The 15,776-nt window shown below is 36.1% G+C and overlaps 1 protein-coding gene across 1 annotated transcript; it reads left to right on the forward strand.

Annotated features, from left to right (window-relative positions):
- The first annotated feature begins 5,107 nt into the window (after window positions 1–5,107).
- Window positions 5,108–8,826, forward strand: amy2a (amylase alpha 2A). Its single transcript, XM_059502120.1, has 10 exons — window positions 5,108–5,315; window positions 5,426–5,572; window positions 5,650–5,847; window positions 5,955–6,185; window positions 6,261–6,394; window positions 7,304–7,426; window positions 7,525–7,624; window positions 7,749–7,870; window positions 8,312–8,437; window positions 8,604–8,826. Exons 1-10 carry the CDS (start codon window positions 5,148–5,150, stop codon window positions 8,791–8,793), a joined length of 1,539 nt encoding a protein of 512 aa, XP_059358103.1. The 5' UTR covers window positions 5,108–5,147; the 3' UTR covers window positions 8,794–8,826.
- The last annotated feature ends 6,950 nt before the right edge of the window (window positions 8,827–15,776 follow it).

Genomic DNA, 15,776 nt, shown 5'->3' on the forward strand with positions numbered 1-15,776 from the left:
CAAAACGACTAGCTCTGGTTAATTTTTCTAAACCCCTCCTTTGCATGACGCTAATCTGTGTTGATTGGCGATTGGTCTTATTTTCATTTCATCATTGCTGCTTTGTGTTTTTACAGCTCCAAAAGCAGCACTTAGTGGCAAAGAATGAATTAGCATTTTCACTTAGACCAATGCCAAAAGACCAACAAGTGTAGTCATTATGCTAATGTTTCATGTTGGCGTCGACCTAAAACGACTTGTTTCAATGATTCAAAGTGGACTCATTCTTTTGAGAGACAATAACTTTATATACAGTGCACTTTCAGATTTAAAACTTTTCAGATTGTTTTCGTTCACTTAGAGCTATGTTACACAAGTGCATGAAAGTTAACTTTCGAAAATTCATAATAGGGGCACTTTAAGAAATCGTCCCCTTGGAATTATAAGGTTCTATCTGACAATTTTGTCAAAATTGAGTTATTCACATATTCTTATTCAGTGAACTTATTTATATTATGTGATAGATTTTGTAATGTTCTGTACATTTTGGGACTTTTTATTTAAATAAACAACAAAGTTGTATCTATACAGTCGAATGGAATGCAAAAACTTTGAAGCTCAAAATCTCAAAACTACTCGGAATGCAGATAGAACCTTATAATTACAAGGGGACGAAATGAGAATGAGACCAATCACCACGGATTAGCATCACACAAAGGATGGGTTAGAAAAATTTGAGAGTCGTTGAGCAAATAAGGTATTAAATTGAATTTTCTACCAATTATATTGTGTTTTATTAACTTCTGCAAAAAAAATTATAAAAATAAAATACACTTTTCACCACAGATTCAATTGTGGGGTCCTGTTGAGCTCGGGTGGTCACAGGCAACAAGTGATGGGAAGTTTGGATCATTTTACTGACTCGGATCTTTGAGTCTCGTTCAGCAAAATGAACAAATCTTTTTGAGTAATTTTGTTCACTTTAGCAAAATGTAATTACAGTAAAATGTTACTTCCATAACACATCTATTACTTACGCAAATGTTGATCACTCTACAAACAAGACAAAACTATAATGCTATAAGAAACTAAAAAAATAATAATTGTTTACCTGGATCTTTAGTCTATGCTAGCTCACCTCGCCTCTTATCTGGCAAGTCTTTGGGTTTGAGTCTTTCGTTTATCACGTGACAGTCCTATTAACTTAATCAAAAACACAAGACGAGTCACACTTATAGTTTTGAATGGGGAAAAAAGCAAGGCTCAAAATAGCCCCTAAATTGAGAAAGTTTATTACTGCAGCCCAGAGATCTCCAAATAGGGGCGGGAAATCCAAAATGGGGTGGGAGCTCCAAAATAGGGCGTGGTCTCCCATTGAGAGACAGGCGCATGACACGCATGAACAATTTTTCCTCAATCCAATTCAGTGCAAACTCAGCCCCACAGCTGATTCTGAAGTTTTTATTGTGTCAGTTAAAGTGTTTCCTACACTATGCAACAAAAAAAGGCTAAACCCAAAACCTATCCCACACCTTACCTTAACCACTGAAATTGACTGAATGAAATTTGTGCTGAATAGTGTAGTAAAGTTGCAGTTCAGGAGATTAACAGTTAATAAGATCATGCGATATGAGACTCACCTGACAATGGCACTTTTTTAGTTACACCCAGCATCACTACTCCCTTCTAGCCTGCGAATTTCGTGCCTCGGGATGGCCCCGTTGCTTGTAATAAAAGTAAAGTCTTTCCCCTTTCCGCTGGGATGGCTCCTGAGTGATTCCTGTTTATATCATGAAGCAGAGGTTCAGACTTGGGTCCAAACACCACTGGCCACAAGCTTTGGGCTCAGCTCTCAAGGAGAACATTAATATATATTGCATATTTTATTTAAGATGAACTAGAAACAAATGTTTAATTTATAAAGTTTTATTTTGAAATATAAGTCAGTAACAATTGGCTGAAGTCTTTGTGAAAGGAGACCCCGCCCCATTTTGGAGGTTCTGCCCACTTTTTTTAGTTCACGCCCCATTTTGGAGATCTCAGTTCTGCAGTTATACCCACTTGCATAAATTGCAGAAAACCCCACCTCTTTAATAATGGAGCCAATCGCTAATCGGTCAAGTCAGCGCATCCATAGACATCTATGAGCGCATCACAGGAGCTGCCGTTAGTAGTGTCGGTTGCTATAGAAACTGTCAGCACTCTGAGACGGGCTCTTAAGACTGCGCATGCGCACTGGCTGATTTCGCCTGAAAATAAGCTTTTTATCATGCTATTTGAGCAAAAGTAAAAAATTTATGGCACAGTTGTTGTCAGATTTCTTTGGTGATTTCAAATATAAAATTTAATCGTGAGCTTCGTAAACAGTTTTGGAAAATTTGATGTTTCCCCCATTCAGAGAGATAGGAGGTGCACTTGCATGCCCAACTCAAAAGATGAACTAATCAATTCTCTTTCTTACGGTGCCCGTAAGGTGACTTGTTCAGTTTACTTAGTTTTGTTGTGGCCACGAAATAATAACTCGTGGGAATGTGATAATATGTCGAGGCCACAAGATATTAATTTGTGGGAACATCATATTAACTCGTGGGAACCAGTGATGCGCGGGTCAATATATAAACAACCGATGTTTTCAACTAACCCGCCCGCAACTCGGACCGCAAAAAAAGAAAAAGAAAACATTATACCTGACCCGCTTCTTAGCCCGCGTTTTTTAGTAGTAAATCCGTCGTCCCTTTATATTAATTTAATTACTTAAATAGGCTATAGCCTACAGGATAATAAGCGTTATGACCGCACACAAGGCTTGCCACAAAGAACCAGTTAAAGTAATGATTATGACTGTGTCTAAATTAGCAAGGAGACATTTATTTGTTTAGTAATAAACTGGTGTTTTTTGTGTTGCTGCTAAGATGAAGGTGACCATGAGGAGTTGCTGTGAACGCCAGAGAGAAATGCACATTTCATATGGATTACATATTCAGATTATAGCCTATTTATTTTGTTTTTAATATTTTCGCTTAAAAGTAGACATTTCGAGCTTTCTGTAATATATCGCCTATATTTCTTTTTAAACCCACCGACTAAAAGATTAAGCCACTACCTGACCCAAAATATCACCCAAAGTTTCTACAGCTTTTTTCTTGTAATGCTGATGATAAATGCTCATCACTTCTGCTGCCGAAACTTTGTCAGCCTGTGGGTCATTTGCTTTATTGAAAATCGACTGCACTGATTTGCATGTTTCTTGATGATGTGCTTTTTTTCTGTGGTACTCACATGCACCATGTCGCTTCACGTCGTATTCTCCACCCTGTCCCACAGAAAAACTGCTTTTGCATAAAATGCAAAAAGCTCTCTCTGCTTCGCCATCTACAGGTCTTAACCAAGAGTATGTTGCGGTCTATTCGGTATTAAAAGTGCATCTTCTCTTTTTCGTGGCCACACTGGCTGCTTAACCTGACCGAACAGCGTGCGCGCTCTCCAATTTGAGATTGTTGACAATGTTAAGGATGTGTTCGTGCACCAGTCAACAGTTTGATTGACGTACGACTCAGCCTATCGACTAACGCTTTTATTGCTCTCCTCTGAACTATTGGGCATAAGTTAACAGTACGCCTATGGACGTATCCGTGTATTTATTAGGCAGTGTCGAATGAAAAAGCGGGACAGAAGCTCAGTTTGCGTGAGGCGGGACAAAGGGTAAAATTGCTGTACAACGTAAAGCAGGACAGGTGGTCATTCTATTCGTGCCAGTTATTCAGCCAGTAAAGTGTAGGCCAATGTATTTCAAAATTGTGTCTAGTACTATATAAATTACAATGGTTTAATTGGCATCTTTATTTAAAGCGACCAGACCGACCTCGACCCGAATATCATTAAAAATATTTTCGTAACCGCGGGTGACCGCAGGCACCCGCTCATTTCGGATCAACCCGCGCATCACTGGTGGGAACGTCATATTATGTTGTGGCCACGAGATCATTTTGTCAAGGTAACAAGTCACGACATCCTTGTGTTGTGGCCTAGAGATGCTCTGTTGAGGGAATAACATCCATTTCTCATGGCCACGACTTTTTATGTTGAGGGAACGACATGTTTTTCTCGTGGCCACGAGTTTAATGCGTAAACAAATCTGCGTGACCATAGAAACCCGGGATTATCAGAGATGGATTCACTCATATTTTATTTTGAATTACGATAATATGACGTTCCCACGAGTTAATATGTCGTTCCCACAAATTAATATCTCGTGGCCACGACATATTATCACGTTCCCACAAGTTATTATGTCGTGGCCACGACAAAACTAAGTAAACAGATAGTCACCTTACGGGCACCGTACTTTCTGGCTCAGACTGTATTGGTTAAGTTTATGGGGCTGTCACATGATGAACGAATGACTTAAACCCGAAGAGAACTACTCAATTGAGAATGGATTCCTACAAACGAGGATGTTTAAAAAATAAGGCTTTAGGAGCCTTTGGCATATTAATTTTTTTTCGTTTCTTTTTTTTTTTTTTTTTTTTTTTTTTTTTTTACTAATTTCTCGGTATATATGTGTTCCCAAAAATGTATTGAATATGTTTAACACACATACAGAAATGCATACGTGTTTATTTCTTTATCTTTAGGGGAAAATAGCACTGCCTATTATAACATAACACAAATATAACATAATTTAGAGAGGTTTAATATTTAATTTATTTTAGTATATTTACATATATTGTAGGCAATAAGGATTTATTTAAACAGTATTGTCAGATAAAACACAAAATTATTTATATAGCACCTTATACAAGTTGATTCAAAGCAGCTTCACAGTAAAGTCAGTGTGAGCATTAGAGTTTGTAATGAAATAACGTATAGCTTAAAGTCTTATTTTTTGTTATGTCAGTGAGTTTGTGGGAGAGAAAAAAAAATACTAGTTTCTTTTAATCTGTTACCTTACAGTGTTTTATATCTTGATGTTTATGCCGATAAGTTTATTTAGAGACATCTTTATTTTTAGTTTGAACCATGGGAAATGGACAGCGTTTTTCACCTGTTCAAAGTGGCTTTCCTGAACCTTTGAGGTCCCTGATTGGACAGAGGGGAAATGCAATTTTGTATATAAAATGAACACAAGCCTAGGTTTTGTTGTAGGATTTTCTCTGAACCAGGGAAGGATGAAGCTTTTAATCTTGGCAACGCTGCTTGGTCTGAGCCTTGCTCAGTTTAACCCAAACACCAGAGATGGAAAAACTGCCATTGTCCACCTGTTCGAGTGGCGCTGGGCTGATATTGCAGCGGAGTGTGAGCGTTACCTCGGACCAAATGGCTTTGGTGGAGTACAGGTATATTTAAAAGCAGCATTCTAATTAAGCCTGTAAGGAGTTCATAATTTTAGGCGGTTTTGAGAGAAAAAAAAATATAATAATAATAACCTATTGATTTCCCATTTCAGATCTCCCCTCCAAGTGAGAGCATTGTTGTCACAAACCCCTGGCATCCTTGGTGGCAGAGATATCAGCCAATCGGTTACAATCTGTGTTCAAGATCAGGAAATGAAAATGAGCTGAGAGACATGATCACTAGGTGCAACAATGTTGGGGTAAATATAAATGACAAATAGAGCATAACTTATGTATTACTTTATTTTTTTCTGTGTAAAATTCGTTTGTTTTGTAGGTGAACATATATGTTGATGCAGTCATCAACCACATGTGTGGAGCAGGTGGTGGATCCGGTACCCACTCAAGTTGTGGTTCGTATTTTGATGCCAACAAAAAGGATTTTCCTACAGTTCCTTACTCCAACTTGGACTTCAATGATGGCAAATGCAACACTGGCAGTGGAAATATTGAGAACTATCAAGACATCAATCAAGTATGAGATGATGTTATGTCAAAGTGTTCATTTCAACCATTAACTTATTGTGCAGAGTGGACTCTTGTCATTTCGTATTACAAATCTGAGAGCTGTAATAATGGCAGGTGAGAAACTGTCGTCTGGTTGGTCTTCTGGACTTGGCTTTGGAGAAGGACTATGTGCGTGGTAAGGTGGCTGACTACATGAACAAGCTGATTGACATGGGAGTGGCTGGGTTCAGAGTGGACGCCTGCAAGCACATGTGGCCCGGTGATCTTTCTGCTGTCTATGGCCGTCTCAATAATCTGAACACAAAGTGGTTTTCATCTGGTTCCAGGCCTTTTATCTTCCAAGAGGTATTTTCATTCATTTCCAAAATAAATATATAAAGGTGGCAAAATTTGTCTGTGACTTACTTGATATGTTATTAGGTTATTGATCTTGGTGGGGAGCCCATTACATCAGGAGAATACACTGGAGTTGGAAGGGTGACTGAGTTCAAGTATGGTGCCAAACTGGGCAATGTCATCCGCAAATGGAATGGAGAAAAACTGTCCTATGTCAAGTAAGTAAAGTTGCGAATTTATGTTACTATTAATTATACAGTACAGTCCAACAGCACTGGGACTTTCCACTGTTTTTATTACTCCTCTTGTCTGTGTTTGCAAATTCCAGACAATCTGTTGTACTATTAGTGGTTACAACATTAAGCCATTGCCAGATGGAGTCAAGTAATTGTACGAGTGAGTCACTGAATCATTAATTTAACCGATTTATTCAAGATATGTATTCATTAATTCAGGAACAAACAAGTTACATTTTTAAATTGCATGTGCAATTTGATCATTCATTCAGCTGATTTGTTTTGAAATACACATTCATTCAAAAACAAGTGAGCGTTTTTATGATTAGGTAATTTAATTATTCACTCGCCCCATTTTTTCAAAACAAGTGATTGTTTTTATGAGTAAACAACTGAGTCATTCACTCAGCCCATTTTTATAACACTGGTTCATTTAGGAACTAAACAAGTGACTGTTTTTAAGATTGAGCAATTGAATCATTCTCTCAGCCGATTAGTTTGAAACACTGATTTGTTCAGAATTGAAAAAGTGACTGCTTTAAGATAGAGAAATTGAATAATTTACTCTGCCAATTTGTTTAAAACACTGATTTTTCCAGGAGTAATACGAGGGACAGTTTTTTATGATTAACAATAGTTCTACAGTAATTGGAAATATTTAAATAGTGTAACACAGATAGTTTATGTAAGATGAAGTAAAAGTTATTCTATGTTAACTTTTGAACAATAAAACACAACAAGAAGTTGATATTGAGTGTAATATTGCATAGATACATGAACCTTATTGTTCATTTAAATATGTTCCCGGGGTATTCGCTCTGTTTTGTCATCTGGTTTTATTTATTGTTTCTTGCAACCTCAAACTGACAGATGAGCTGCTCTTTGTTTCAGGAACTGGGGTGAAGGTTGGGGCTTCATGTCTTCTGATAAAGCTCTGGTGTTTGTTGACAACCACGATAACCAGAGAGGACATGGTGCTGGAGGTGCATCTATTGTGACATTCTGGGATGCCAGGTGCAACCACATCTTGTTTTTTTTTTACAAAACAGAATTTGCTTGGCAAATGAAAACATAACATTTCCTTTCATCTGTATTCATCCTTCTCTTTCTAGGCTTTACAAAATGGCTGTAGCCTTTATGTTGGCCCATCCATATGGATTTACCAGAGTAATGTCCAGCTACCGGTGGGACCGCAACATCGTGAATGGACAGGTAGATGATTAAGCTTAGTCAAGTGAAAAAAACAACAACAACAACAAAAAAATGCTAATCTGGTTTAAGTTTTTTTTTTTTTTTTTTTTTTCTCGTAATAATTGCTCACTTTCTCATTATTTAGGACACAAATGACTGGCAAGGACCCCCCAGCAATGGTGATGGTTCCACCAAACCTGTTCCCATCAACCCCGACTCTACCTGTGGAGATGGCTGGGTTTGTGAGCACAGATGGCATCAGATCAAGTGAGTTTTATCCTACAGTTTAATTGCAAAATGCCTTACACTTCTGTAAGATTTATTATTATTATTATTTACTTATAATTTAATTATTTTTAAATTTATACTTTTATTCAGCAAGGATGCATTAAATTAATTTAAAAAATACATTAATGTTTCAAAAGACTTTTATTTAACCTAAAAATCTTTCAAGTTTAAAAGGAAAATATTTAATAATAAGCTTTGCCATCTCATGAATACATGGGAAAATATAAATTAAAATAGAAAACATTAATTTTAAGTTGTAAGAATATTTCACAACATTACTGTTTTTACTGTATTTTTGAGCAAACAAAAGCAGCCTTGATGCATAAGAGAAATCGTACCCCAAGCTTTTGCATGTTAATGTACCTAAGAATGAATAACTATTATAGTGAATGTACAATAAAATTAAACCTCACTCCACAGAAACATGGTGGCCTTCCGTAATGTTGTAAATGGACAGACATTCTCTAACTGGTGGGACAATGGAAGCAACCAGATCTCTTTCAGCCGTGGTAATAAAGGGTTCCTTGTCATTAACAACGATGACTGGTAAGAATCTATTAAGAAAGGTACAATATGAGAGAAGATTTTAGTTTGTACTTCTATTGGGAGATGTAACTGTATTTAAAACGAGCTACTATAGGATGTGCTGTGTATATAGCTACAGTCACTGTTATCGAAAGTATAAAATCTATAACATTTACTTGTGCTTTAGGGAGCTGAACGTTACCCTAAACACTGGTCTGCCAGGAGGCACCTACTGTGATGTGATATCTGGTCAGAAGGAAAGCGGCAGATGTTCTGGGAAAGAGGTGGTGGTTGGAGGAGATGGACTTGCTTCCTTCAGAATCAGCAACCAGGAAGAAGACCCATTTATCGCCATTCACGCTGACTCCAAACTTTAAATGACATTACTTAAATAAACAAGTAGCATGCAAGTTATAACTATTGTGATTTTTTTTACATGTTTTTGTCCTGTTGGCTCCAGTTGAAAAGTGCATTTCAAGTTTGTCTTTAGAATTTGAGTATTATTATTGAGTAAATATCTGAGTTTAAGAACTACTCCAAATTCCTTTCACGCTACATATTATTACAATGATACATAAAAAAGGACAAATAAATAAAGATGTAACTAATTTTTTAAGTAAATCTAAATATATTAATATAACCGTGAATGTACACTAACCAAACTTTACTATAATTTATTTAAAATAAGTTGTGTGTCCAATAATGGGCTGCTGTTTTGTCTCACGCATCAGTACAAATCCTTGTAATACTCTGAACACACTATACTTTTCAGTTCTTTCTGATCATTCCTAAGAGAAGCCCTTAAAGAGAGGACAAAAATAAAAGCTGCTTCTTTTCCTCAAAAACGGCAAAAGAAATGAATGCAACTCGGTCCTTGCAGTCCGTCACTCAGCATGATGGCCTATAATGACCTGTCAGAGATACTGGCCACACACTGCAGAACATAACCTAGCAGGTCTGCAGGGTCTTGCCTTAACGCATGCTGAGATGGACTAGTACACCCAAAGGGCCCGAGATAATGCATAATCTATTTCCCATCTAACATCAAAAGTGACACAAATATATTCCCTTAAACAATAGCTTTTAATAGCGTAGGGACCAGCATTTGATGAGTCCTAACCATGTATAATGTCAATAAAACCCGCTGTTAAACTCAGCTGTTTGAGAACTTTCTTTTTTTTCTTTTTTATATAAATAAAGGCAACAATTTTTTTTTCTTAATACTTAATTATTTCAATCAAATGTCTTCAGTAAATTTTGTATAAACACCTAAAATACATGAAACACATAAAGGGTAACAACTAAGTCACTGTTACGAACTCATTTTAAATGTACTAAGTTTAGAATAGTTCACCCAAAAATGGAAATTGTGTCTCTAATTACTCACCCTCAAGTTGTTCCAGTCGATTAAGACTTTCATTCATCATTGGAACACAACTGAAGACATTTTGGTAACACTTTCTATGTAGCCCATATTTTTAATACATTGTGAAGGTATTCTTTTAAGGCATTATAATGAATGCATAATGCACAAAAGAAAAATGTATTATTTTGACCCATACAATGTTTTCTTGGCTACTGCTAAAAATATACCTCAATGACTCATGAGTTTTTATTTATTTTTTATTTTTTTATGAATTATGCATTCCTTATAATGCTTTAAGTATACCCTTATAATGTATTATAAATATGGGCTTCTTAGAAAGTGTTACCATACTACAATACTGTAATGCAGAGCTCCTGTGAACGTGCATTGGAGATTAAAGCAGATATTATGCAGATTTTGAATATAATTGTGTGATTGGCACTCTTGCCACTTCAGAAAATTAACGTTAAACCACTGGAGTAACATGGACACTTCCATGATGTTTTCACAACATTTCTGGACCTTCAAAGTGGAAGTTAAGCTGTCAGTGGAGGGACAGAAACCTATTGCATTTAAAATATCATAAATTTACCTATCGGTAAGCCCTGACAAAACAATTAATTTAATTTACATTCAACCAGTTTAATATGAAGAGACAGTGAAATGTAAACCTTCTTTTATTTGTTTTTGCCCAACACTGTACTAGACGCGAGAACAGTCCACTATTTAGGTTTGTAATGTAATTGTAACTTAATGAGAGTATGACAACCATTGGGTTTCATTGGGATTGGGGGTGAATGAACGAAGGTCTTAGGTAAATCAGGGAATGGAACAAAGCATTAGAGTGACTAATCAATTTTCTTTTTTGGCTGATCTATCCCTTTGATTGATTAAAACCGAATCAAATCAACAACCACAATGTAAATAAAGCACAAATGATGAAATAATGCATCCATAGGTTAATGGCTCAGTGGATGCTGGGAAAAGGGTAAATAGGACCAAATCACAAAACCATTATTAAGTGTAAGCCTAAATGAATATTAGCACAACATGAAATGTGTTGGTGTCTGTAGAAACTGAGATTCACTGAGATTAATAAATGCTATATAATATTGTTCACTCTTAGTTCACAATTTACAAGCTAATTAGTTAAACTGAACCTTATTGGTAAGTTTTACCAATAAAACTAAGCTTCTATTGTGTTAGTTTACTACATTATAATAGATAAGGTACAAAGAGATGCATTACTCATTTTCCTGAATGTTGCCAGTTGTCCTGAAAAGTAGGTAAACATGGCATTTCAGCATTGATTATCTGTGAATATTTTTATTTATTTTTTTGCTAATTCATATGAATTTGTTAGGGGAAATGCAAACAGCATTGAAATGACAGCTTGTTTGTCTTCATTCTATCTTTAAAAAGAAGCATGATAAAAGAAAGTGTTCTGGACGTTTGCATCCTCCCAAAATTTTGTAAGGGACATTAAAAAAAAAGAAAACAAAGAAAACAAAACAACAACAACAACAAAACACTGTATTGCAGTCAATACACCTAGTTTTAGCCTTAACAGAGCTCTGGTTGTTTTTACTAGAGCCCCATCTAGACACAAGATCGGCTATTTGGCTTCCGGGAAACAGAATTCAGTCTTTGATCTTGGAGGGACATTTTCTTCCTGTTTTTTGGAGCTTTCATGCTGCTGCCACCACGTCGGTTTCACCTGAGTGCAGCTGTGGCAGGGCCGTCAGGGCAGCAGGGGCCCAGGGGGCCACCCTCTGCGCCCCGTCACACACACTCAAAAGCTCGACATATATACACACACACACATACACCTGAGCTCCAGACATGAGAGCTTAGACAGCAACGGTGACATTCACCACACCATCCCACTTTGTCGTCATGGCAACTCTGGTCTGATGATAATGTAGAAAACAATAACTTTATTATACAGATATATGAAGAGTGAGTAACATTTGTTTCTCTAACACTCTATTTTACAGTGTTTGTGTGTATATGGTAGCATGTTATAAGGTCTCATTATTTAATGTTCTTTAACGTAACTGTACATTTCTTACGGTATTTATTAATGAGCTGTAAACACTATTAACAATTACAACTTTTGATTTGAATAATAAATAATGAACATTAACATTAAGGCCCAATCCCAATTCTACCCCTTAGCCCTTCCCCTTTCCCCTACCCCTCCGTTTCGCACGTTCACGTGTCTCGATTCTCTTTTGGTTGGAGGATAAGGGGCAGGGCCAGATAGCCCTTCAAACGAAGATTTTTCGGGACCACACTTCAAATGAAGGGGTATGAATTATCTCGGCAAAAAGACACATAAATGTAAGCTTTTCTGACATAAATAAAGATTTTAACAAAAAGTAATAATTTGCATGTTACATTCAATTGTGAGTTCATTAACGGTCATGTTACTCAAAGAAATGTTTGCAAAAAATCGCTAATATTTGCTAACGTCATATCATTACAGACTGCATGATAGTGCCACAGCATATGTCTGATCAGGGCGATAACTGCCGTAGACTCATCCACCCAATAATTAGAAATCGCTGAACCATTTTCTCAAATATTGCCTATTCGAGAGAGTGAGAGAGAAAGAGAGAGAGAGAGAGAGAGAGAGAGAGAGAGAGAGAGAGAGAGAGAAATAAAGAGAAATGTAAGTTGCGTGTATTCGCGACTGTGTGTTTATCTTTTTAGAGTGAGTTTACTTAAAAACAGCGATTGTATCCTCTCGCCGCTGGAAAATATAATGCGCGATTTCCGATATGTGTGTGTCAGTAAGCAGCTCATTAATACAGAACGATGATTAATGGCTCTAATGCACACCAGTATATGTGTGTATTGAAAGAGCTAGACGACGTATGATGGCGTGTGACGTCATGGTAGTGGTGTCCCAATCCTTAGGGGAATATTTTTTCCCCTACCCCTTGACCCTCTGTTTCAAGGGACAAGGGGAAGGGTTAGGCGGAGGGGTAGGGGAAGGGGAATGGGTATAAAATAGAATTGGGATTGGGCCTAAGTTTATTAAATGCTATATATAAGCACATTTTTATTATAAATACTATTTTATTATATATTTTTTTTAATTAATTTTTTTTTTTTACTTTTTTATTACAAGGTGACACTGCACCATATTGGATTCAATAAATAATTGACCGGCCCTGCGTCTGTCTGGGTTGGACGGAGGGGAGAGCTGTACCTTCAGATTAGAAGCTCAAGTGTCACTGTTGCAGGTCAGAAGCTTGGACTTGTCATTTTTACTGATGTTTTTTGACATCGCCGTCAACACTGTCCCTTGTACCTACACCCCTGTCCCTTGCTCTATAATTTATTATGCTCACAGTGAACTTGACTGTCAGTGCACATATGGTGGACTGCCTAACCATAAACTTTTTTTCCTAATCAACTAAAGGTGGGAACGTGTGAACAGAAGCAAAACAGTTTCCAGAAGGTCCAAATATTATGCTTATAAATTCAAAAAATGTGAATAATCTAGATGGTTGAATTTAGATTAGGGCTGCATTTTTTTTTACACTATTTTTAATACTGTGACGGGTTCTCTAAATATAGATTTATGTGCAGTGGAGTTCTGAATTGAGGAGGCAAAGTACTCACATTTATTTTAAATAAATTCACGTACCAGTTACACATATAGAACTGGCTGTTTATTATTGCTTATAAAGCACATATCCTGAATGAACATGTTCTACCTCCCAAATCCTACCCTATACCTAAACTTAACAACTAAATAAATAAGTAGCAAATCATGATTTTACTTAGGCAACTGTTGTAGTTAAATGGTTAGTTCACCCAAATAGCAAAATTATGTCATTAATAACTTACCCTCATGTTGTTCCAAACCCGTAAGACCTCTGTTTATCTTTGGAACAGTTTAAGATATTTTAGATTTATATTTTTAGATTTAAAAATAAAATTTTTAGATTTAAAAACAAAGCAGTTTGTGATATCTGGTTCGCAAACGAATCATTCGATGTAACCGGATCTTTTTGAACGAGTACACCAAATCGAACTGAATCGTTTTAAACGGTTCACGTCTCCAATACGCATTAATCCACAAATGACTTAAGCTGTTAACTTTTGTTAACTTCTGTTAACTTTTGGAGACGCGAACCGTTTAAAACGATTCAGTTCGATTTGGTGAATTGGAAACAGATCCGGTTACATCGAATGTTTCTTTCGCGAACCGGATACCACAAACTGCTTTGTTTTGAACTATCTCAAAACAGACACGGAAGAGAAGACAATAATGAATAAAGTCGTAGTTTTTGCTATTTTTGGACCAAAATGTATTTTTGATGCTTCAAAAAATTCTAACTGACCCTCTGATGTCACATGGACTACTTTCATGATGTTTTTCTCACCCTTTCTGGACAAGGACAGTATACCGTACACACAGTTTCAATGGAGGGACTGAGAGCTCTCGGACTGAATCTAAAATATCTTAAACTGTGCTCCGAAGATAAACGGGGGTCTTACGGGTTTGGAACGACATGAGGGTGAGTTATTAATTACATAATTCTGCTATTTGTGTGAACTAACCCTTTAATGGTTTGGTAATTGCAAAAAAAAAAAAAAAAAAAGCTCCTTAAAATAAAGTATGAGCTTAAAGTGGAGAAATATTTATCAATATTAAATAAATAAGTCCTTTTTAATAATTCACAATGTATGTACAGGTGCTGCTCATATAATTAGAATATCATCAAAAAGTTTATTTATTTCACTAATTCCATTTAAAAAGTGAAACTTGTGTATTATATGTGACCGGTCTCTGTCGGGACTCTGCGTTGTGTTATAATGAAGGAGACCGGACAACAGAAATTTCACGGACCGGATTTTATTCTGTATGAATAAAAATAAAAGATCACTGCAAGCACGAGTCTGTGGCCTTCTTTCACATTTCAGCCTCTCTTCAGTCGCATTTACCGCGAACTGAAACCATTTACTCATTTTGATGTATTTGAGTTTCTAAAATAAACAACTCAATATTGTTTAACATTTCATAAAAAAAATAAAGCATTTTACATAAATTAAAAACAATAGAAACATAAACATGAAAATGAACATACCTGTATGAATAAAAATAAAAGATCACTGCAAGCTCGAGTCTGTGGCCTTCTTTCACATTTCAGCCTGTCAGTGAAAGGCATTATTTTAGCCAACAGAGCTTGCACACTCATGTTTACATTAATGATTTCTCTTCAACAATACATGCTTTAACTCATAACATAATTCCCACAAACATCGCACATGTTTGAATACGATTAAAGTACATTTCAGAACAAATTACATGTTATACTACGTTAAACAAAACTCATTTCAAACTTTTCAGACAGAGCGTCAGTAAAACCCACCTCTCTTCAGTCGCATTTACCGCGAACTGAAGTAGAGCAACCGGAACCGGAACATGACAGAACATTGCAAAGAGTCTTAAAGGAGCCACGCACCGTATTAAACAAAACTGAAAAATGACCGTGTAACCATAGAAATATGACATCTCAATTAATAGAAGAAGAATAATCAATATAAATCAATATTAGAAGAATAAATAAAATTCCAGAATACAAAATAATGAAAGAAATATAAGAAATGATAATAAGAAAGGGAGATTTTGAGTGAAATTAATTAATAAATATGACATCTGTTACATATATTAATTCATTACAAACAGACTGATATATTTCAAATGTTTATTTATTTTAATTTTGATTATTATAATTAACAACAATGGAAAATCCCAAATTTAGTATCTCAGAAAATTTTAATATTACTTAAGACCAATACAAAGCAAGGATTTTTAGAAATCTTGGCCAACTGAAAAGTATGAAAATGAAAAGTATGAGCATGTACAGCACACGATACATAGTTGGGGCTCCAATACTGCAGCAATGTGGCGTGGCATTGAGTCGATCAGTCTGTGGCACTGCTCAGGTGTTATGAGAGCCCAGGTTGCTCTGA

The sequence above is a fragment of the Carassius carassius genome, chromosome 20, assembly GCF_963082965.1.
Source record: "Carassius carassius chromosome 20, fCarCar2.1, whole genome shotgun sequence".
Classification (NCBI taxonomy): domain Eukaryota; kingdom Metazoa; phylum Chordata; class Actinopteri; order Cypriniformes; family Cyprinidae; genus Carassius; species Carassius carassius.